This window comes from Schistocerca cancellata, chromosome 9, assembly GCF_023864275.1.
Source record: "Schistocerca cancellata isolate TAMUIC-IGC-003103 chromosome 9, iqSchCanc2.1, whole genome shotgun sequence".
In the NCBI taxonomy this organism is placed as follows: Eukaryota; Metazoa; Arthropoda; class Insecta; order Orthoptera; family Acrididae; genus Schistocerca; species Schistocerca cancellata.
In genome coordinates, this window is record NC_064634.1 from 252,697,417 (window position 1) to 252,722,193 (window position 24,777).

Sequence of the window (24,777 nt, forward strand, 5' to 3'; positions counted from 1 at the left end):
GCTGTTTTAAATGTGTTCGAGAGATGCAACAGAAGAATCCCCAGGAAAGGTAGTCCACCGGTAAAGGAGATATCTTGCAAAACCCTTGTTTAACTGATACTCAATTATTGCCCATTATTTGGGATTTTTACCAGAAAGGCTTGGTACATGCAGAAGATCCAAAAGAGAGCAGCTCATTTCATCATAGGTTCATTTAGTTAGTGCAAAAAATCGTACAAATGTTCATCCAACTCAGGTAATAGGCATTACAAGAGTTGGATGAACGCGAGATCACATTCAAACGTGTGCGCGCATTTCCCCTCCCTCCCCTCCCTCCCTACTCCGCGACCTTGCACCTGCTTGCGAGCATGTGCCTGAGCAGACGCGAGTACTCACGCTCAAAACCGGCCAGTTGTTAAGCCCTGTTGTACACTATTCCCAATCTGCAACATTTTTACTACCCATATTGGATGTGTTTGAAGTTTAAATGATTGCCCTGCTGAAACTGTGTTTCTCTGAATCTTTACAGAGCATGCATATTTAGATACAAAACATAATACTGTGTTTTAATTACAGCAGTCTTTAAGCTTTCTTTAAATCATTACAAATTTACCAAACTTCCTGTTCAGTAGTTATATCTATATTTCCCCCTTCCATTTCAAACCATCATGTAGCCACAGTTTTATAGTACTCCTTGCTAAAGTTTCCTGTTTATGATAAAATGTTCACAATAACTGATGTTTTATTGATATTCAGGAACTTATTATTCAACTTTCATGCACAACACTTTTAGTTATAGAATGCCAAATCATTGTATATAACAAGAACAACTGGTAACTGGTTTTTCCTATCCAACTAAAATATTGCATACTATAGCTTTAAGAAATCTGGACTGTGTACACAAAAAAACAGAAACTTCAGAATTGGAAATGATCACTGCAGGTGTACCTCAAATAGAATGTGCATTGAATCTAAACTAGAGTGACATCAATCTGTGGCTGGGAGGAAGGTGTATAAATGTATTAATTTTATGGATAGGAGCTTGCCAGAGGATACACAGAACAATTTCTTACTAAATAAAACTCAGAACTACTGAAAAACTATGTTTATTAATTACTGTAGTAATGCAACCACTTTATAACAGGTTCCTACTGCCTACCATATTTGTAACAGAGAAAGTATAGTTTGTAACAATATTATGAAAAGGAAAGTTGCTACTCACCATATAGCAGAGATGCTGACGTCTGTTTAAGACAGTGTTATTACTCAGGGAACATACATGTTGAAAGCACCAATGATGGCTGTTAATCAGTTGAAATCTATTTGCAAAAGTAAATAAAGAAAACATGATCTTGTGACTGGTTGCTGCTTATTTGGTAATTTTATGGTTTACAGTTGCTGCACAACTTGGGAACCATATGGAACCCCCCATTCAGAAATGTAGGGTTTCGAAGGGATCGAATGCAGGGTAGAGCCATAGGTCATAACATATCTGAAATGTAAAGTCCACTGTTCAAAGTGCCATCAATGCGAACAAGAGCTGACCGAGATGTGTAACCAATGGCACTCCATACCATCACGCCGGCTGATACGCCAGTATGGCAATGACAAAACCATGCTTCCAATGCGCATTCACCGCGATGTTGCCAAACACGGATGCGACCATCATGATGCTGTAAACAGAACCTGGATTCATCCGAAAAAATTCGTGCACCCAGGTTGGTCGTTGAGTACACCATCACAGGCGCTCCTGTCTGTGATACAGTGTCAATGGTAACCGCAGCCATGGTCTCCGAGCTGATAGTTCATGCTACTGCAAACACTGTCGAACTGTTCGTGCAGATGGTTGTTGTCTTGCAAATGTCCCCATCTGTTGACTCAGGGATCGAGACGTGGCTGCACGATCTGTTACAGCCATGCAGATAGGATGCCTGTCATCTTGACTGCTAGTGATACATTGGGATCCAGCACGGCATTCCGTATTACCCTCCTGAACCCACCAATTCCATATTCTGCTAACAGTCATTGGATCTTGACCAACGCAAGCAACAGTGTCGCGATATGATAAACTGTAATTGTGATAGGCTACGATCCGACCTTTATCAAAGTCGGAAATGTGATGGTACGCATTTCTCCTCCTTACATGAGGCGTCACAACAACGTTTCACCAGGCAACGCTGGTCAACTGCTGTTTGTGTGTGAGAAATTGGTTGGAAACATTCCTCATGTCAGCACGTTGTTGGTGTCACCACTGCCGCCAACCTTGTGTGAATGCACTGAAAAGCTAATGATTTGCATATCGCAGCATCTTCTTCCTGTCGGTTAAATTTCGTGTCTGTGGCACGTCATCTTTGTGGTGTAGCAATTTTAATGGCTAGTAGTGTATGTAGGACTTCAAAAACTCTCTGAGACTTGTTGTTATTTATGATCACCACTAGAAAGTTAATCTCTTTCTTGCAACCATTTTCCCCTTCCCCTTGCAGAACTGGTTTTTTGACCTTATGTACAAGTGTCACCTCAAACCCCTCTGCAGTTAGTGCATTCTTTATTTTGATGGGTACAGCATCAATTGGTAGGTCCTCGATGACTAATTGTAAAGCCTGTTTAGGTTCCATAGTTTACGAGTGGGATTCAGTCTCATGCTTTTTTTAACTCACCCTTGATTTTGTAGTAGTCTTCTACCGATACAGCCTGCAGTTTCATTGTGTTAGAGTGGCAACTTTCCTTTTCATAATATTGTTACATTCCATTCTGGATTTTGCTATGTAATATTCAGTTATTTTTCTTTTAATTTTGTAATAAATTTCTTACACTATTTGTTGTTTTTCAGTTTTTGTGTTTTATTGTTTATGTTTTATGTCACTAACACATTTATTGAAATTTGTCTTTAAATAACTCCAGTCATTCTGTTCTTTCATTGTTCTCAGGAAATCAGCTTCTATCCTGTGCTAAGGCTGTTGATACCGAAGTTTGATAGAGAAAGACCAGCATATGGTGTTAAAGAACATGCTCTGGCTAAGATTTATATACGCATACTTTGTCTTCCTAAAGGTGGGATGGATGCAGAAAAACTGCTGAATTTTAGGTATGCATCAACTAGAGACCACATCATTTGCTCTCTCTCTCTCTCTCTCTCTCTCTCTCTCTCTCTCTCCTCTCTGTATTTATACTCCGTGACTGGTTTCAGTGTGTGTTGAGTCATATTTAGATATTATCAATGGATTTTAATCCAGCACAAAGTATTTCACCCTACCAGAAATTGTAATGTTTGTACTAGTGCACAGCTACATTTTTCATTACTCCATGCATGAGTGATGTTCAATAAGTAATGCAACATATAGTCCCTGAAAGCAGGTTGGTTTTATTCAGGTTTCTAATACATCATATCATTACCCACTCTTTTGGCTACAAAATCCTATTTTTCAATATAATCTCCATTCAGTGCAATGGCCTTACAATGCCTCATGGGGAGGGCCTGTTTGCTCGCATGGTACCTTTCTGCTGATCAACATCAGAGCCATCACCTTGCTGCATCAGTAATCTCCCCATCACCCATATACTGCATCCTTCATTGGGCCAGGCAGGTGGAAGTTGGAAGGTGCGAGATCCTCACTGTAGGGTGGGTGAGGAAGACCAGTCTAATGAAATTTTGTGATCACCTTTCAGATGCACAGACTTGTGTGAGGCCTTGTTTATCATGGAGAAGGAGAAGTTCGTTTGCATTTTTATCGCAATAAACTCATTGAAGTTGTTTCTTCAATTTCTTGAACATAGCACAATACACTTCAGAGTTTATTGTTGCACTGTGAAGGAGGACATCAAACAGAAGAACCCCTTCAGACTCGCAGAAGACTGTCACCATGACTTTACTGGCTGAGAGTGTGGTTTTGAACTTTTTCTACAGAGAAGAGATGGTGTGGAAACACTCCATGTATTGCAATTTTGTTTCCGATTCAAAGTGTTGAAGCCATGTTTCATTGCTGGTGATGACGTGTGACAAAAAATTGTCATGATCACCCTCATAAAGTGTAAGGAATTCTGCACAAATGGTCTATGTTTACTGTAGAATGGTATGTACCTTACCGGTTATTTTGCTGGTGTCATTAGGATCTGCAATGATATCTTCTGCAGCAGCCAAAGAGGAGCTACTCTCTGATGTTGATGCCATGTCAATATTTTCATCTCCACTGTATGTTGGTAACGGCTTAAGGAAGGAAGTTATTTTTATTTGAGACTCTTTTGTGCAGTGTTCTTTTATGACTCATATATCTCTTCTAGTGCAAGGAAATACTGTTGGTAAACCAGATTGGTGTTAGTAAAGTCGATAAGTGCGTTTGACCATTTGATTACTTGTGCAGTCAGTGATATCATTGGACTTACTCTTCTTCACTGTAAACTTCTTGTGCTCAGTCTATTATTTCACCTTCCTTCAGGATTTAGTTGCAAAAATCTTCATCTTTATCCAGCCAGTCACATCCATCCTCATGGTTGTAGCTGCAAGTGCATCCTGAAAATCTGAACCTTCTATTTCTTCAATGCCAAACACTGTTTTTTTTTTGTTGCATAAAAGATTATGCCAAGCATTTTGAAGAGTCATAGTTCTAACTTGACTCTATTTGCTGCCCATTTGACTTAAAAGTAAGAATCATTCCTTGATCTGTATCCCAGAAAAGCAAACTAGTGTTAGGAGGGAGAAAAATACAATTAACCAGTCCATCATCACTAGACAGATCGGGGGGATGAACAGGAGCATTACCGAACATCAGCAACATATGTTCAGCTTTCAATTTGGAATTTTTGAACTTCAGGTACGAAATCATTCTTGATACAATTAGAAAATAACTGTGTGGTAACCCAAATCCCTTTGTTAATGTTATGGATGAATGGGAGATGCTACGTAATATGTGTGTGTGTGTCCTACATTTTACTAATTTCCCAATTATAAGTGATTTAAATTGAGTGAACCATCAGCATTACCACATAAAAGTTCTTCATTACTCACTTTACACCCAGATGTTGAACTGTATTTCCTGCTGGCCTATGTATTGTCAGTGATGGACTTCCAAAACAATCGAATTTTATATGCATTGTATAACTGTGCCAAAGATAAACTTCCTGCTTCTAAAACATTCTTTATTTCTGTAGGGAATGGTTCACCTCTTGCAATGTCTGCAGTTAAACTTACCCCACACACTTTTCTGTTAGAAATATCATGCCAATTACAGACTCTGAACAGCCATCCATTATAACCCTGAAACCTGTTTGACTTAATTTATCTGTAAATCTTTCCACTGCAGCCAACAGGTTGACACAGTTTAAGTACAGGAACTCCAACAAAGTATTCTTGTTTGTACTAGGTGTACACAGCATCATCATTGGTGGTCCGCTTTGGTCCAGTTGTCTGTTTTTGTTTTGTGGGTAGTTAATCTTCATTCAGCTCAAAATCCAAGTTTTATTACAGGTTTTCTTATGGTCATAAACAGGCACCTTAGCTGTGCCGATCTCTGTCAAAATACTCTGGGTAGAACTGCAGCTCTGATTTTGTAAAGCATTCTCATTTTATCGTCTGTTTACTCTTAACACTCGTCTTGGTTACACTATTGTGCTGCACAGTACTTTAATACACTTTTAAACTATCAGAGAAATGAAATTTACCACAACTTGTCATGCGGTCTCCAGTGAGTGAGCTGAGCAGGCTTGGACATTGTTGGATGCTTATGAACAACAATGATACATTTACATTTATATTTATTGACCATACATGAATTGAATGGGAAGGGAGGTGATGCATTCAGTGTTTTGCAGTAAATGATTTCCATACAGTAAGGTGGCAATTCACCTTGTGATAAACTCGTCTAGAATTTCAAATTAGTGAAGTGCAAAGTGTGTGTGTGTGTGTGTGTGTGTGTGTGTGTGTGTGTGTGTGTGTGTGTGTGTGTGTGGGTGGGTGGGTGGGTGGGTGGGTGAGTAGGTGAGTAGGTGGGGAGGCATTACTGTGTTTGGTCTTTCTGTTTTGTTGTATGTGTCATAGTTCATTATTTTGTCCTATCTTAATAGTTCAGACACTGATATGTTTTGTGCTTATGTCTATAAACTGCACCCACACTTTGATACAGTTAGCAATTAAATGTGGTCATTGTGTGTTAGAGATGTTGAAGCATGCTATGAACCATTCATCATCCCATTTCAAGAGATAAACAGATCTCAGTATTCTAAACAAAATATTTAACTAGGCTGAACAAACACGTGCATAATTGCAGCATTAGGTGATGTTAATACACTGAAGCTGAAAATTAAAATTCTGAAGCAACTTAATACATATTTTATGACAAACATACATGTACCATCAAGGACACTAAAATATTATCTAATTCAAAATAATAATTATAGTATTACTTAATTTTGGCATCTTGTTACAGTTTAAGACATTTTTGGAACCCAAAACACAAGATTTCAACAACATTTATTTCGTTTCAGCACAGTTTAACACTAAGAAAAAAAGAAAAGTACCACACTTGTAAGAACATCTTATGTTGCTATTTTTGTATCTGCACAGGCATGACAATGTTGCAAAACCATCACTGTCAGCACAAAATATAACTATACTATCTGACACTGGCCCACCTAAAAGCCAGGGAGCTGAAGCTGGGAAGAGGGAATGAAACATGACATGAGAATCAGTCTACAGGGGAGCAGGTAGTCCGAACACCACATGGAGACAAGCATGCAGCAAATAACAATGCGAGCAACATGAGTGGCTGGATAACTTAAGCACATGGTAAACAACATGATGCAAGACGAAAACCAGGTTCAAGGTAGTTGATGGCCACATAGGATCTGTTGAGCCAGGCCTATTGCTGCTAGCAAGTAAAGAAGTGAATCAATGGCTCTTCCCATACCACACTTCACACATGCCTTCTGCGACAGTGCTCTGCACTGTTCTGCTGCAGTAGTCACACCAGCTCATCACTGTACATCTCAACATCCACTGGCAGGGTACTAAATCACTCACTGCCTACGAAAAGGCCACATAGCACTGAAAATGGCCTGGCTTCTGCCATGACCTCCATTGCAAAACTGGATAGTGCATGAGATTCCTTGGCAGCAGATCTACTGAAAGAGACAACAGTGATGCAGCTGGCTTCAGTGATGGGATGGAATATTGTGGAAGCTGGGGTGATGGCTGGTCCACCGGCAAACAACAAGGCTGTACGGCCTGGCACAATTATGAACCTCCCACCACAATGAGACCTTGACTGGCCCAGGGTTTGGCTGGCTACGAGACAGTGGCATTGAGGGTGCAACAGGTCATGGATACAACTGACACATATGATGGGTCAGCATTCTTGATTGACATCAACACAAACAAAAGCTTACCTTTCTTGCTCACTACTGCACCTGACAGCCACCCATGCTGCTGGCTGAAGGCCCAGACAGAGTCCTGTGAGGAAAAGCAGTGGACTCTGACAGTCCAGAGCATGTGGCTCAGGGTGCAACGAATCCAGAAGACCCTGCAGCTGGCACCCATTTGACTGTTCCATCAGACTGCACCAATTAACTGGTGTTGCTCTGTTCCTGACAAGAAAACTAGACAGGTTATCATTGTGAGACAAGACTGACACTGACTCCTTTAATTGAGTTTTTAATGTTCACACAAATCGCTCTACCTCCAAGTTAGAAGTCTAGTGAAATGGGACAGTAGTCAAATGCTGGATACCATTGCAGATGCAAAATTCTACTAACTTCCACAACACAAATTGCTGGCCATTGTTGGAGACACAGTATCGAGGAGAGTACTCGATAGCAAAAATATTTCTCTTGGGCAACACTACTATTTCTTTATTCCCATGAAGTAATGAGTGCTATTGACAGGGGAGCTCAAATTGATTCCATGTTTCTAGATTTCCAGAAGACTTTTGATACCATTGTGTGCCTATGGAGTATCGTTTCACTTGTGCAACTGGATTTGTGATTTCCTGTAAAGAAGGTCACAGTATGCAGGAGCTGACAAGAAGTAAGTCATAGAGTGAAACGGAAATGATATCTGGCATTCCACAAGGAGGTTGTAATCTTCCCCCCCCCCCCCCCCTCCTTCCTTCTTCCATATATTTTCCCAATTAAACAATGCCCAGTTAAGTAATTAATAAGGAACGTCTTTTATGAAGATTTGAGAGGAGTGAAGATTACAATAAACTTTCAAGTTTATTTAGCTTGTCGTGTTGAGATGGCTCCAGTTCTTCTTGTCTAAAGGTCTGGTTATTGAAGCTCAAAATCTAACATCAGGTCCTCATGGTTGGTTTGAACTAAATAAAGTGAAAGATTGTTTTTGCAGAATTTTTTACGTAAGTATATTTTCCACTGATTTTCTCTCATTTTAGTATGTCATGAGTATTTTGATTTTTCGCATTAACAGAGCGGAAATTACATTGTTAACACAAAAAATAAATCTGATCTCATCAGAAGCAAGCTTATGACTCTCTCACTGAGTGGAAATAACAATATTCCAAAGGATTAATAATTTTTCTTAACAAATGAATTCCTATTAGTTTTCATTACAGTATTAATTCGATTATTATTTCATAAATGAATCCAGAAATAACTATAGTAAACAGTACAGGATTGCATAATTAATAATAGAAATTTTAAGTGGGCAAATAATATTTCAAATGTTTCTAAAAAAATAATTTTAACTGTACATTCAGAACTATTACTTATCGATTATAATATCAAAAGTAAATATTTTATAAAGCAATTCCTTTTCATAAATTGTAGCTTGAAATGTAACATACTGTGTATAAAATCATATGAAAATTTTCAGAAAAGCAACTGAGGTAATACTGACCTGTCAAAAATTCAAAAAATAATACTGTTATCAACAATTACTGCTGAGGAAAAGTAATGCCAGAGGAGGCTGTTCCGTTACAAAGTGTTATAGGCCCTCTGCTGGTACTATTCTACAGGGCGCCCATAATTAGAGTCCCAGTTCCAAAATGTTGTAGAAATAGAGCCATTGTCCAGAATGATGTTAAATTTTAACAATATATTACTTCTAAACGTCATGGATAAAAAAACAAATGAAAATTTTACCAATCATAGCACTAAAGCATCTGAATGTAAATGGGGTCAGCTACAAATGACAGATGAATCACAATACAATGTCTAAGGTTTGAGTTCACATTATACCATCTGTAATGTTGAGTGCATATGACTGCTCAAGTTCAGCAGTCAACAGTTGTAGCATTGTTAGTTAGGTAAGCCCATCCACTACGGTGATGTCGTACCACACTGGATAGGAAAAATTGGTTTTAAATTAGCCTGACGCTAAGAACTGCATAAAAAGCAAAATGACATTGGTCTTTAATTGCTGTGGTGCCAAAAGCAGTATAAAAAGCAAAATGACTTGGGTTTATAATTGTAATAAGTCTGGCACAGTACATGTTCAATATGCTCCACCGTTTTGTGCCACAAGTTGCAATTGAGAAGCAGATCGGAGCACCTCAGGAGTCACATTGAAAATGCACTGAAAAATATGTGCCTTCAGTTCAGCTACATTCATAATTGGAGAACTGTAGACATTATCTTTCAGGTAATCCCACAGCCAGAAGTCCTGTGAAATAAGATCAGGTGATCCGGACAGCCATGCTATATGGAAATGAAGACTAATAATGCTATTATTTCCAAAATGCCTTTGCAGCAGCCGACTCACTGGCTATGCAGTGGGCAGAGGAGCAGCATCGTATATAAAAATTATCCTACCCACACATCCAGGGTTGGAATGGCATTTGTGCAGGAGGCACACACAGTGTTTACCAGTGATGGTACATGTAACAGGACCCGCAAGACTTGTCTCCTTTGAAAATACAGCCCTACAATAAATGATGCCATTGTCGTAAGTTGTGTGTGTTGTACTTGCGATCTTGTTATCGCGTTCTTGTCCGCAGCATGAATAAGATGCGCTGTCACTGTACGCATGCACGAGCCCATGTGTGACAGTCTTTTTTTTATTCCAGGCCACACAAAATGGCTAGCTATCAGTCCAATTGTTGCCTTCATGCCGGGGTGACATAAATTATGTAGACTTTCAAAGGCTTGCTTGTGTAGCACCGTAGGAACGAAGAGATGAGTTTGAAACCTCACAATATAGCTTTGCGTTTGTAGCTGGAATGTCAGTGGGCTGAAGTTGAAGACCAGATGTGGCATCTTGTAAATCTCAAAGTTTCAGGTTAGATTCCTGTGGTTGGACTAGCTGTGCAAAATATAGTCTTCATGGTACTGCTCACGTGGGATAGACAGTCTGCAATGACATTGTTGATTCCCGATATATGCCGTACATCAGTAGTGAATTATACGATGAACTCCAGTTGGTTATATTGTCTTGCATAACATTTGACATTTAAAAATGACAAAAACTCTTGTTTTCAACTGTATACAGAAATATTTAATGGACCAATAAATCACCAACAATTCATGGTCTTATGCTCTCCGTTGTTGCTGCACGGGAGATAGCTTTTGTGAAAAGAATTCGAGAGGCTGCCAGGCACTGTCTACATATTGTTGCAAGGCTCTAACACTTTGGACAACTTAAAGTGGTGAAGTATGTGTGTAAACTCCCACTTCTTTAACGATACAACTAAACTCCCACTCCTTTAACGATACTAATTACCTGAGATTGTCAGCCGACTTTCCTTGCTGGTTAGCTGGCTGCTGCAATCTCCTTTTCTCTTCTTCTCTGTAGTATATTTACTAGGAACAGGAATTTCTCAATACTCTTTCTACTTATAAAAATAAGCAGATGTACACAGTTTCTTTTGCTTCACTTAACGTTAAAAAATGAAGCCCATTCTCATCCTGAATCTTATCCTCTCCATGTCCAGGATGAGCATTAATTAACAATATCTCAACTGTTCTTTTTTTCCCACTACAATAGTCAAAGATATAAAACAGCACAGAATACATAAACACTCCTTGTTCTTTGACTGTGGCTTCCATGGTGCGACCAGCAAACACTTGTTGGTGCTGTTTGATCGCCGCGTCTACAGTCGTCTCACGAGAAACTTCAAACCTGCACATGCAGACAGGTGATGTGCAGTAAATAGGATTCCTTTCTCCCACTCACAACTAAAATATTGGGTGTTTGAGATGGTGGAAGGCCGAGTGGTTCTAGAATTTCACAGAAATTCTCGAAGCACTACATATCCCCCCCCCCCCCCCCCCCCCTTAGATCGAACATGCAATATTTTATACACAGTTATTAGATACATTAATACCACATATAACAATAATTCACATTTCAACAGTATATTTTCCATATTTTTAAATAACCATGAATAACCTTTTATTTACTATTTAGCTATTCTTTTTTCTTCACTTTACTTTAATAATAAAACAAGAGCATTACACTCAGTGTTGGAGTCAGTTTTTGTAATATCTAGGAATCATGAAGACTTCCTTTGTTTTTTCTGCTATCTTTCCAATCATAAATTTCGGGTGTTCTTTGACATATGAACAATCTATCTCTGGTTCTCAACTTTTTGTGCTATCTTTTTTAAGTATGTACTATTTTCAATATTTTATGTAGTTTGGAGAAGCTGGGGGTACCCTGAAAGTGTCCCTTGGGACACTCGTGAACTTACATAAAATGTAATAATGCTCGTTGTGTATAGAATTCAAACTTACCAGTATAATCTCTATAAAATGTGTGACTTCTGTCACAATACTGTCCTTTTCCCCTAGGATCAGTACCTATACCTTGCCTATGGGTTGACCATGTGAGTGCACTTCCTCTTTCCGTTCTGGTAGGCACGCCCCTTTCTACAACATCCCTATTCATTAGGTTACAGGTCGTCCTATCTCCATTTAAGTACGCTGGCCCTTTTTATTCAGTAAATGCCAGGCACCCCCCCCCCCCCCCGCCTCCCCCACTCGTAGTCTTTCTGTGTAGCCGTCATGGTTAATTACCCCCAGTATACATTCCTATGTATACTATAATTAAATATTTTCTGGTAAAAATAAAAAAAAATCTATTCTACACTCCTCTTTTTTTTTTTAAATACATCAACTACTCCATAGAGTCCTCCTCTACTCATCAACTTCTGTATTTGTAACAGATACCATGTCTGGAAGTACTATTCAGTAGATAATATGTTTACTTAGGCTATACGAGTCCCACTATCCTACAGTTTATAAGAATATTTGTTAAGCTGATATTCCGTAATGACTATCACAATTAACTCGTCTTTGGCATATGTTCTCTTTCATAACGCACGCCTCCTTCTTATGTATACTTGGAAATCGTCACAGTTTTTATTCTTATGTGTATGCGGATGTGTGTTCACGTAGGCTGATTCATCGGCCCTCTTATCTGAAGATAAGATGTAGGTTATTGGAAACCACAGAAACAAGGAAGGAATTCTGTGATAGAAGTAGATGAATATGGAAAGAGGGAAAAAATAGATAGGTCCTCAAATGAGAAGTAACAAAAGGAAATAAATAGAAATGGTTGCTAAGATCGAAGAAGAGAAAGAAGATAGCCCCAAAGACAGGAAACCCTTCCTACTCCCCTTCCCCAGGATCCCTACCTCGCAGGTACTTGAGTGAGAAACCGGAGGAGGTTTGGTGTTAAATCGTCTCCTACCGAATGGACATTCCCACCTTCACCTTTTAGGTCCCCAAAGGTAATCTTAGCAACCCTATGGAAATGGAAAATGTTGAAGAATCAGGCACACTTGTTTGTGAGGGTTGTTCGAAAGGTGTGGTATGTGGATTGTGTTAGTCATGATTTATCTGTTGTTGTAAATTATGCTTTACAATACCTACTGCTTTCCAAAACTGATACGAACCCTCCCATTTACTTCACATCTCATAAAACATATAAACTATTCTATACAAAATGGAAAATCTATACACTACAGTATAACAGTTGTTCAGATATATTTATGCTGTTTGTAGTAGGTTACCCGCATTCCTATTCTCCTATTCGTTATTAAACCTACTCCTGCATTACCCCTATTTGATTTTGTGTTTATAACCCTGTAGTCACCTGACCAGAAGTCTTGTTCATCCTGCCACCGAACTTTACTAATTCCCACTATATCTAACTTTAACCTATCCATTTCCCTTTTTAAATTTTCTAACCTACCTGCCCGATTAAGGGATCTGACATTCCACACTCCGATCCGTAGAACGCCAGTTTTCTTTCTCCTGATAATGACATCCTCTTGAGTAGTCCCCGCCCGGAGATCCGAATGGGGGACTATTTTACCTCCGGAATATTTTACCCAAGAGGACGCCATCATCATTTAACCATACACTAAAGCTGCATGCCCTTGTGAAAAATTATGGCTATAGTTTCCCCTTGCTTTCAGCCGTTCGCAGTACAGCACAGCAAGGCCATTTTGGTTAGTGTTACAAGGCCAGATCAGTCAATCATCCAGACTGTTGCCCCTGCAACTACTGAAAAGGCTGCTGCCCCTGTTCAGGAACCACACGTGTCTGGGCTCTCAACAGATACCCCTCCGTTGTGGTTGCACCTACGGTACAGCTATCTGTATTGCTGAGTCACACAAGCCTCCCCACCAACGGCAAGGTCCATGGTTCATGGGGGGATCTTAGGAATAGATGACAGAATAGTTTAAGATTTTAAGGGAACTTGGTGGGAAAACTACCCGTTAACTCAGAATGTTAATGTCCCTGAGGAATATACAGATTTATGTCCTTTACATTGTATTTTCCCTTTTCTGATCCAGTTGTAGGATCCACTAAAAATAATGTCTTGGAATGGATTACCATTTGTACTCGCTATGGTCCTTCATATTTTTGGAAAAACTTGTGCCTCTCTTCCTTCAGGGCAGAGCCTTGAAGATGTTGTTTTACAAGAACTAGGTCATCGACCTTGTACTGAGGCTCTTCAGCTTTCTCATTATGCTTACTCACCCTTTGTTGGGCCTTTTCAACTATATTCTTAGAAACTATTTCCTGGTTTGTTTCATATTTGACACTTGGTTGTTCAGGCCAACTAAAACATTTAATGAGGGGTTCTCCTACAAAGGGTTTACATATTGCTTCTAATGGTGTCCACCAAGTTGAAAAATGTGGGAATTCATTTAGAATCAGTTCAAAGTCTTCAATTTTTGTTGCCCATAAAGTATGTTTTTTATGGCAGTAGGTACAGCATAGTTTCCCAATTTCCTTTATTACTCATTCACACAGATTCGAGGACGGGCTATAATACTTGACTAATACCTTCCCACACTAGAAATTCTTTAAAATCATTACTCACGAATTGCGGTCTGTTATCTGTGAGAAAGTGTTTTGGTTTACCTCCATCCAGAAAGTATAGTTGTAAACAGTGTATAATCGTCGGCGTATTTGCCCTTTTGATTGGATATAGTTTAACATACTTTGACCAACACTCTACGACAACCAAAATGTATGATTTGAAATTTGTATGTAATGAGATGAATAAACCACATAACATAACATAAAATAACATGACATTTCTCCCTTTCCTTTTGGAATTGGTCCAAAAAATTGGCTGCTGTGAAATCATGTAACAACTTAGGAATAATCGGATACATTTTGTATTTCACATGAGTATTACTCTCTTTCACCTTCTGGGAGATCTCACAGGTTCTAATTAAAGATGCTACTTTATGCCCTAGCTTCTTAAAATAATAAAACTTATTCATATGAGCTATAGTTTTTGATTCCGAAGTGTCCATATCCTATATAGACGTACCACACTAGAGTGTCTTCCATTACCTTCGGAATGCATAAATGCCAACATTCGATGTCACATTGTCTCTCCAAAACAAATTTTGACCTATAATTTTCCATTTTCCTACTTGATTAGGAGGTAAGGAATTCCTAATACACATAGCAAACATTTCTGTAAAATAGGAATCATGATGGATATTCTCTGTTATTCTTTGAGCCATCTCCTGTGCCCTGATGTACAGATATTCAACTGACAAAGTTAATTGCAAACATAATGCCGGGTCCTCCCATACATTTTAATTCTTCCATTCCTATGGGTAATCTAGACAAAGCATCCGGTACAAATTTCTTAGAAACTTTTACATATTGTATGCTAATGTCATATTCCCGTAGGAAAAGCATCCATCACATTGATCTACTGTGTAACAATCGACTATTCATTAAAAAAGACAGAGCTTGATAATCTGTGTAAATATGGATTTCTGGACCCCATATTAGTGTTTGAAATTTTTGGATACTCCATACAATTGCTAACAGTTCTTTCTCAATAGCTGTGTAGTTTAATTCATGTTTATTTTGACTACGGCTAGAGAAAATGGTGGTTTGGTGTTTTACATTATCTAGGTCCCACTCTCCTTGGAAAAATTGTGCAGCGATACCATAATCAGATGCAGCTTTTGAAATTTTAAATGGTTTGCCCATAACTGGATGATGTAATATGAGTGATTCAACAAGTGCTCTCTTGATGTTCTCAAATGCTTCATTCACCTCTTGATCCCAAATTCACTGTACTCCCTTCCTTAATGAACGTAAAATTGTCGTGTCATTCCGTTCTTACCCTCGTATGTACTGTCGATATTATCCAGCCATTCCTATAAATCCCTTCAACTGTTTTACATTTCTTGAGTGTGGACACTCTTTAATAGCTTTAATGTGCTCAGGGTCCGGTTTAATTCCCTGAACCTCTACAGTATGACCCAAAAACTTAAGCTCTTGGTGCACAAGGTACGATTTAGACAGTTGCACCGTAATACATTTCTCTTTAAATCTTTTCAGAGTTCTGCATAAGGTGAGACAATGTTCTTCCCAAGTAGCTGATATTATTAGGATATTGTCTGCATATATTATTAAATCCTTCAATAAATCTCTCCCTAATGCGTTATCCAGTGCACATATAAGTACGGATACAGAAATATTAAGTCCAACTGGCAATACATTGAAATGATTTGATTTACCATCAAATAAGAATGCTGTATACTTTTTTCATTCTGGATGTAACCTAATTTGCCAATATCCCGCAGTCAGGTCCATCGTGCTAAGAGACCTTGCTTTTTCAAATTTGAATAACAATTCATCGATGTTAATCAGTCTGCCTCTTCTGTCTCTATATGCTTATTCAATGTACGCACATCTAACACTAATTGTACCCCTCCTGTAGCTTTTTTCACTATGACCACAGAGTTATTCACGACGCTAGAACTACATTCTATTATATTGTTATCAATCATTTTGTTGATTTCCTCCTTAACTGCTTCTTTCAAACTTACAGGTATTGGATATGGCTTACAGAAAAATGGGGTGTCATCTTTGCTTTTGAACTTACATATGTAGTCACCGATATTACCTGAACGATCGGAAAATACTACTACATATTCCATTAGCATTCTATATAAATCTCGTTTTTGTTCACTGGTTAATATTAGAGATTTGTTAACCTTGTCTTGTATGTCAACTTGATGTGATACATGATCTACACTATCAATCTCTGGTGACAATTGTACTGTAGCTGTTAATCACAGACATTGATACTCTGTTGTTTATTTACCGATGTAGCTGTCAGACACAAACGGTATCCATTATCTACTGTCCCCTTTTCCAAAACATAGAAGATTTTCCTCAAAGTTTAATATGACTTTAAATTCTAATAGCCAATCTAAACCGAACAAAACATCCCTATTTATACTCTCTACTATTAACAGTGTTTGATGAAATAAAATGTTTCCAACGCTACAGTTCACTTGAGTTTCATGTATCACAACTTTAGTCTTTGTTCCTGTTATATCAACTGTGTAAAGTCTAGTTACTGGTAACAGCGGTAAGTGTTGTTTAGTCTGTAATGAGTTAAAGAATGCGTTAGATATGAGTGATACTTCACTCCCTGAGTCTATAAATATTTTAACTTCAGAAGTCTCCACCGTCCCTGCTATTATTGGTTGTGGATTACTGCTTGGTTGACTTCATGCTTTTTGAAATTATTCCCACTATTCCTTTTGAAATTCGAATTTTCCTTTGATGTAAAGTTTCATTACGGTCTTTATTTATGTCATCTAATGTGTCAACGAAGGATTGCGGTTTTTCAACCATTTTCTAGCCGCTGCACAAGATGTCTTTCCTTGCATAGATGGGTAATCGCGTAATCAAAATTCAAACCAACCCCTCTTCCTCCATCAGCTTATCTAAATACTTCTCCCATGTTAAATGCCAGTCAAAATATTCCCTCATGGTACCTCAAGTATTAATGTAGTATTTTGGGTCCCACAAATCTGATATTAACTTCTCCTGGGTACTTGCAGACCAATAATTCTCCTTAAATTCCTTTTGAAAATCTTCCCAAGAGGAAAAATTCTCAATATTTACTGTGCCCCATTTGGAGGCTTCTCCTAGAAGGTAACCAACAGCAAATTCCATCTTTTTAGAATCCTCCCAGTTCTTTGGCAAAGCTTGGTTGAATCTTTTCAAAAATTGAGTTGGATGTACATCCCCATCTGGCTTAAACTTAGAGAATGGTCTCGATAACCCCAATTTCACTCCTTGTTGTAAGTCAGTAACTACTTCACTAGTTAACACAACATTGTGTGAAGTTGTCTGTTTTTCCACTTTGTCCTGGATAAGTTTGAATTCTTTCCAGAAGTCGTCTATAACTTTTTGGGTATCTAAAAGTTCGGAAGAAACAATAGGTGACATGTTCCCGGATGCCATTCTCCCGGTGACTTTTCGATCTATAATCCCTTCAAATTTTTCCTCCAAGCTACTTATATTTACTATATCAGAATTTGATATCTTCTCTTGGAATCTTGTTTCTACAATATCCACTCGCGTACTTGCACCTGTAATTTGCGATTGGATTATTGGCATTAACTTATCTTGTTTTTCAACATTGCATACATTTCCAAATGATCCTAACTTTTCATTGATTTCTGATTCTACAATATTACATTGTTCCTCAATATCAAATTCTAACTTTTTTGTTAAATCTTGTAATTGATCATTCTGTTTCTACAAAATTTTTAAGGCTTTCATGGCCACTTGTTGACAAACTGCCTATTGGCTTCTGTCTCGGGTTCTTTGGCCGACGTTCATCTAATGATTTTTCTGACATTTCGCCAGCACGAGTGGCTGGCATTGTCAAAGCTTCACCCTCCATTGCCGGTGGTGAACTGGAGGCGAGCTCGCGGCCGCAGCCTATATGTATCTGGCGCGCCAACGTCCGAGGGCTTCTCCGCGGTCATTTCCGGTGTGGTTCTCTTCTTGCTACCTGTGACGGTCGTTCACTGCAGTACGGGAAGCCAGGATCCGTTTACCTTAAGGCTTTCCTCTTTCTTGTTGAAACTGTTTGCGTGTTTTTGTATTTCTACAGCTTCTCTGAACAAGCGCGTGTGATAGTGCTTCTCTACAGCTAGAACTTCCGTGTCGGCAAATTTTATTACGTGGTTGGCCTCATTCAGTGCATGCTCTGCCACGGCCGATTTCTCCACCTGCCCCAACCTGCAATGTCGCTTGTGCTCTTTGATCCTGGTGTTAATTGATCATCCAGTCATTCCGACATAAACTTTTCCGCATGTGCATGGTATACGGTATATTCCCGACATTGCAAGTGGGTCTCTTTTCTCTTTCGCCGATCTAAGACACTCTTTGATCTTCCTTGTCGGTTTGAAAATCGTCTTTACGCCATGTTTGCGCATTGTACGGCCGATTCTGTCCGTCACTCTGGGAATGTATGGCAGAAAGGCCGTACCTGAATTTCTTTTTCTGGTTCCTTACTTCGCCGAATGTTGGGCTCTGTTACACTTCTAATGTAATTTGTGAAGTACCCATTGCTCCTCAGAACAGTTTCCAGGTGTTGCATTTCTCGTTTGAGGTGTTGCGGCTCACATATTTGTCCTGCTCTCGTTACGAGCGTACTAATCATGCCTCTTTTCTGGCTCGGATGGTGGTTTGACAGTTTGTGCAGGTATCGGTCCGTGTGTGTCGGTTTTCGATACACGCTGTGTCCCAGGTTTTCGCCTTCCCTTGTGACCAGCACATCTAGAAATGGCAGTTTCTTGTCCTTTTCTACTTCCATGGTAAATGTTATGTTGGCATGGAGGCTGTTCAAGTGTCTTAGGAAGTCACCGAGCTGTTCTTCACCATGGCTCAACACCACAAAAGTATCATCGACGTGCCTGTACCACACCTTAGGTTTGCAAGTCACCGAGTCCAGTGCCTGTGCTTCAAATTGTTCCATGAAGAAGTTGGCCACCACTGGACTGAGAGGACTACCCATGGCTTCCAGCTGTTCGTAGAAATCGCCATTCCACGTGAAATAGCTCGTGGTGAGACATGCATGGAAGAGCTTTTTGATGTCTTGCGGGAACATGGAACCGATGTGCTCCAGAGCGTCACATACAGAGAAACCTGCGCAACACGGAAGCCCTACCACCTCGGCTGTATGGATTACCCAAGATCCATAAGAACAACGTTCCACTGAGACTGATCATTAGCGCTCCTGGCTCACCAACGTATAAACTGCAAAACACTTGGCCTCTCTGCTCCAGCCACACGTGGGGAAGACTGACACATACATTAAGGACTCAGGACATTTCATTGAGAAGCTGAAGAAACTAAAACTTGCACCAAACGACATCCTGGTCAGCTTTGATGTTGTTTCGTTATTTACGAAAGTGCCACTCAGTGACGCTCTGGAGCACATCGGTTCCATGTTCCCACAAGACATCAAAAAGCTCATCCATGCATGTCTCACCACGAGCTATTTCACGTGGAATGGCGATTTCTACGAACAGCTGGAAGGCGTCGCCATGGGTAGTCCTCTCAGTCCAGTGGTGGCCAACTTCTTCATGGAACAATTCGAAGCACAGGCACTGGACTCGGTGATTTGCAAACCTAAGGTGTGGTACAGGTACGTCGATGATACTTTCGTGGTGTTGAGCCATGGTGAAGAACAGCTCGGTGACTTCCTAAGACACTTGAACAGCCTCCATGCCAACATAACATTTACCATGGAAGTAGAAAAGGACAAGAAACTGCCATTTCTAGATGTGCTGGTCACAAGGGAAGGCGAAAACCTGGGACACAGCGTGTATCGAAAACCGACACACACGGACCGATACCTGCACAAACTGTCAAACCACCACCCGAGCCAGAAAAGAGGCATGATTAGTACGCTCGTAACGAGAGCAGGACAAATATGTGAGCCGCAACACCTCAAACGAGAAATGCAACACCTGGAAACTGTTCTGAGGAGCAATGGGTACTTCACAAATTACATTAGAAGTGTAACAGAGCCCAACACTCGGCGAAGTAAGGAACCAGAAAAAGAAATTCAGGTACGGCCTTTCTGCCATACATTCCCAGAGTGACGGACAGAATCGGCCGTACAATGCGCAAACATGGCGTAAAGACGATTTTCAAACCGACAAGGAAGATCAAAGAGTGTCTTAGATCGGCGAAGGAGAAAAGAGACCCACTTGCAATGTCGGGAATATACCGTATACCATGCACATGCGGAAAAGTTTATGTCGGAATGACTGGACGATCAATTAACACCAGGATCAAAGAGCACAAGCGACATTGCAGGTTGGGGCAGGTGGAGAAATCGGCCGTGGCAGAGCACGCACTGAATGAGGCCGACCATGTAATAAAATTCACCGACACGGAAGTTCTAGCTGTAGAGAAGCACTATCACACGCACTTGTTCAGAGAAGCTGTAGAAATACAAAAACACGCGAACAGTTTCATCAAGAAAGAGGAAAGCCTTAAGGTAAACGGATCCTGGCTTCCCGTACTGCAGCGAACGACCGTCGCAGGTAGCAAGAAGAGAAGTGCACCGGAAATGACCGCGGAGAAGCACTCAGACGTTGGCGCGCGAGATACATATAGGCTGCGGCCGCGAGCTTGCCTCCAGTTCACCACCGGCAATGGAGGGTGAAGCTTTGACAATGCCAGCCACTCGTGCTGGCGAAATGTCAGAAAAATCATTAGATGAACGTCGGCCGAAGAACCCGAGACAGAAGCCAATAGGCATTCTGTTTCTGACTAAATTCAATGAACAGTTAATTTACATAGATGTTTAAGGAATTAGTTACTTCATCCTTTAATTCTAATTTCAAATCCTCTACTTTATTATTTAAATCATCAAATTCAGTCTTTAAATCCCCCGTGATTTCACATGCTTTGACATTTAACAAATGTAATTGAGAATTTACTGAGCCTAATTCTTTACTTATAACTTCACTCTGGGTATTTAAACTAGAATACACCAAATCTATTTCTTTCCTTAGGGTTTCATTTAGTTCCTTACTTAAAGTAGCATTTTGAGCAGTTTAAGCTGCACTCTGAGCATCTAGTTTTTCACTTAAAGTCGCAATTTGACCATTTGAGACTGCACTTTGTGCTTTGAGTAAATTTGCTAACTCAGTCCAGTCGGGCATTTCTCTACTGACTCTCATAGCCATAGCTGGTTCTTGAGTTTCTTTGATTTGTTTCACATTATCGATCTTTTTATGAGCTTTAGCTCTAGTAGTCATTTAAAAACTTCACTCGTAGTATAACAACTGCATGAGTACAATTCACTCAACAGTTTATCCAACATTACACTCAAACAATAAAATACTGTTTTCCACTCACTCGGCATAGAGTTTAGGCTGCATCAGCGGACGGATGTGGATTCAGCACCGGTGAGCAGCAACTGGTACCGGTGGCGCCGGATGTAGTCTTCCACGTCAACGTCAGTGAGAGGATGTGGAAGCAGGTCAGCACCGATGAATAGCAACTGGTGCTGGTGGTGTCAGATGTTGTTTCCCACATCTCCGTCCTCGCGATACATGTGAGAGCTGTCTACTCCCCACAGCGGATCTTCTTAGTCAAACTGTTCTTGGCGTATCTCATCTTATTCTAATACATCGAGATCTTCTCTCTTCTCTTTTAACATTATGACTTTCTTATGTCTTCCCTTTTGTTGCACTTATTAATTTTCTCCACTTGATTTGTAGGCGTAATCCAGTTTGTTGTAATGGCTCTCTCATCTTGTTATACTCAGTTGCTATGGCAAAACATAATATCTTCTTATCTTGTTTTCATTTCAAAATTCCTGTTTTCTTCCGTCCTTTCACACAGGCCGCCAAGTTCTAACGCATTGGACGACTTAAAGTGGTGAAGTATGTGTGTAAACTCCCACTTCTTTAATGATACAACTTACTTGAGATTGTCAGCCGACTTTCCTTGCTGGTTAGCTGGCTGCTGCAATCTCCTTTTCTCTTCTTCTCTGAAATATATTTGCTAGGAACAGGAATTTCTCAAGACTTTTTCTACTTATAAAAATAAGCAGATGTATGCAGTTTCTTTTGCTTCACTTAAAGATGTATATTTAAAAATCAATTTTTTACAAATCACATCTCCACATAAACAAACACTGTCAAATAAGTCTCCTCGCTTATCCAAAGGTTAGAAATGAAGTTCACTTACACGTAAGAGAAAGTTGGCTTAAAAAACCAAATCCATTCTCATCCTGACTCTCTGAATACACGTCTTATCCTATCCATGTCCATATAAAACAGCACAGAATACATAAACACTCCTTGTTCTTCATAACGGCTTCGATTGCGCGACCGGCAAACACTTGTCGGTGCCATCCGATCACATCTACAGTCGTTTCAAGATAAACTTCAAACCTACACACAAGACAGGTGACGTGCAGTAAATAGGGTTCCTTTCTCCCACTCACAAGTAGAATATTGGGTGTTCGAGATGGTGGAAGGCCGAGTGGTTCTAGAATTTACACAGAAATTCTCGAAGCACTACAAGGCAGCACCAATTGCTGTCTGGCTAGCATCTACTACTGGTGCAAGAGGTGCTTCCAAAGCCAGATGTGCAGGAAGGGCTGCGTCTGCTATACTTTTTTTGGGCACTTCAAACGTGTTTTTCATTGACTCTGTCCACAATACCACCATTTTACCTTTAACCTGAGGACCAGCTAAAGCTGCGGTAAGAGGCTCTTGGAGTGCTGCAGCAAGAGGTAGGTGATGTCAGCAGAAATTAAGGGCTCCGAAGAATCATCGCAGTTCTTTAGCAGTTTCTGGCCATGGAATAGTCAATATAGCCTCTACTTTCTCCAGTAATGGCAGTGATGAAATCCAGTAGCCCAAAAAGGTAACCTCTGTCTGGCCAAAAACAAACCTTGAGGTGTTCAACACTACTACGTATTAATCAAGGCGTTTAAATACCACAATCAGGTGCTGTTTGTGTTCTTCTAGGGTCACTGAAAAGATGAGTATATCATCAAGATATGCAAAACAACACTGCAAGCCTTGCAAAACGAAATCTATAAATATTTGCCATGTCTGAGCAACATTTCTCAATCCAAACATCATAAACAGGCTTTCAAAAAGACCAAATGGCATTATAACGGCCGTTTTCGGAATGTCTCTTTCGGCAACAGGAATCTGTGTAAATGCCTTTGCACAATCTAATACATTAAACACCTTTTTTCCACATAACACATAATTAAAATCTTTCAAGAGAGGAACAGGCTACCAATCCAGTATTGCCCTAGCATTCAAGGCTCGGTAATCACCACAAGGACGCTATGCACTGTTCATTTTTGGCACTAAACTGGGGCTTGACAACCAAGGCCCACTAGACGGACGAATGAGGCCTTCCTTCATCATTGCATTAAATTCCTCCTTGGCAACAGCATACTGGTCACGAGCATGATGCCTGGGTATACATGAAATCAGTGGGCCTGTGGTAGTATTGATATAATGTACAGAGTTGTGACATACCATTTATGGGGTCCCCAGGACGTCTTGTGATAGCCTTGAATTGTTCTAGAAGTATGGTATACTCATCGCTCTTTAACTGGATCAATTTGGCATTGTATACTGCTGTGCTACATCAGAATCCATCGGCAGGTAGTCCCATGACGTTGTGTGTTAGGCTGGTGCTGCCGATGTCTGGCAGCAGTCGATAATGCATTAAGAAATCACCTTCGATTGTAGGCTCAGTTACGTCCAACATGGTGAAATTCCACTTCAGGGAGCATTGTAATTCTGGGTCCAACTCGATGTGCTGCATTCCATACATCACAATGGTTTAATTACTAGCCGTAGAAAGGCAAAACAAGGTGACTGGCTGATACTTGTGTAATTGGGTCTGTGGCAAAATACTGGAGTCAGACCCTTTGTCCACCAAAACCTTGTGCCCTGTCTTGCAATCTGTCATAAAGAGACACAAGAACGGTGACCAACAGTCCGGAATTATTACTTCTGCCTGTCACTTACAACTGAGAAATGTACACTGCGAAGTACATTTATGCACCTGATCTCCAAATTTCCTGTGGTAACAACACGTCTGCCCAGGTTGAATCTATGGCCATAGTGGAGTTCGCCGAGGAATGAGTTCTAGATATTATGCAGAATCATCCTCTAGTGTACCTGTCGGAGAGTAGTTCTCCCATCTGCTTACTCAGCCCGTCGACCTTGCTCATGAGACTGTCATAATCCGGCAGTGTTACCACCGAGGTGCTATTACACGCTGTTGTAATTTCAGGGCAGGTGGTCAGTGTGATGGCATCCTGAATTTGATCTGCCAGGTCCACAACAGCATCTAGCAACATGTCCATTTGCGATGCCATAACGGCCTTCACCTGTGTCGGCACATGACTGCTCCACAACGTGCATAGTAATGTATCAGGCACAGTGTGCACGACAACCTTACTTCTTAAATGACAAAGGTACTGCGGTGGTTTTCTGTCACCGACATCCTGTTATGTGGGAACCTGCTGCACTCATTCTCCTTCAAAGCAGACAC

At 40.2% G+C, this 24,777-nt stretch overlaps 1 protein-coding gene across 1 annotated transcript in view; it reads left to right on the plus strand.

The window, feature by feature from the left end:
- LOC126101321 (DNA ligase 4) overlaps window positions 1-24,777 on the plus strand; it is a 242,735-nt gene that overhangs the window by 56,056 nt on the left and 161,902 nt on the right. Inside the window, exon 3 of the mRNA XM_049911995.1 lies at window positions 2,907-3,064. Coding sequence (XP_049767952.1) covers window positions 2,907-3,064 — 158 coding nt within the window. The remainder of the gene's footprint in view (window positions 1-2,906; window positions 3,065-24,777) is intronic.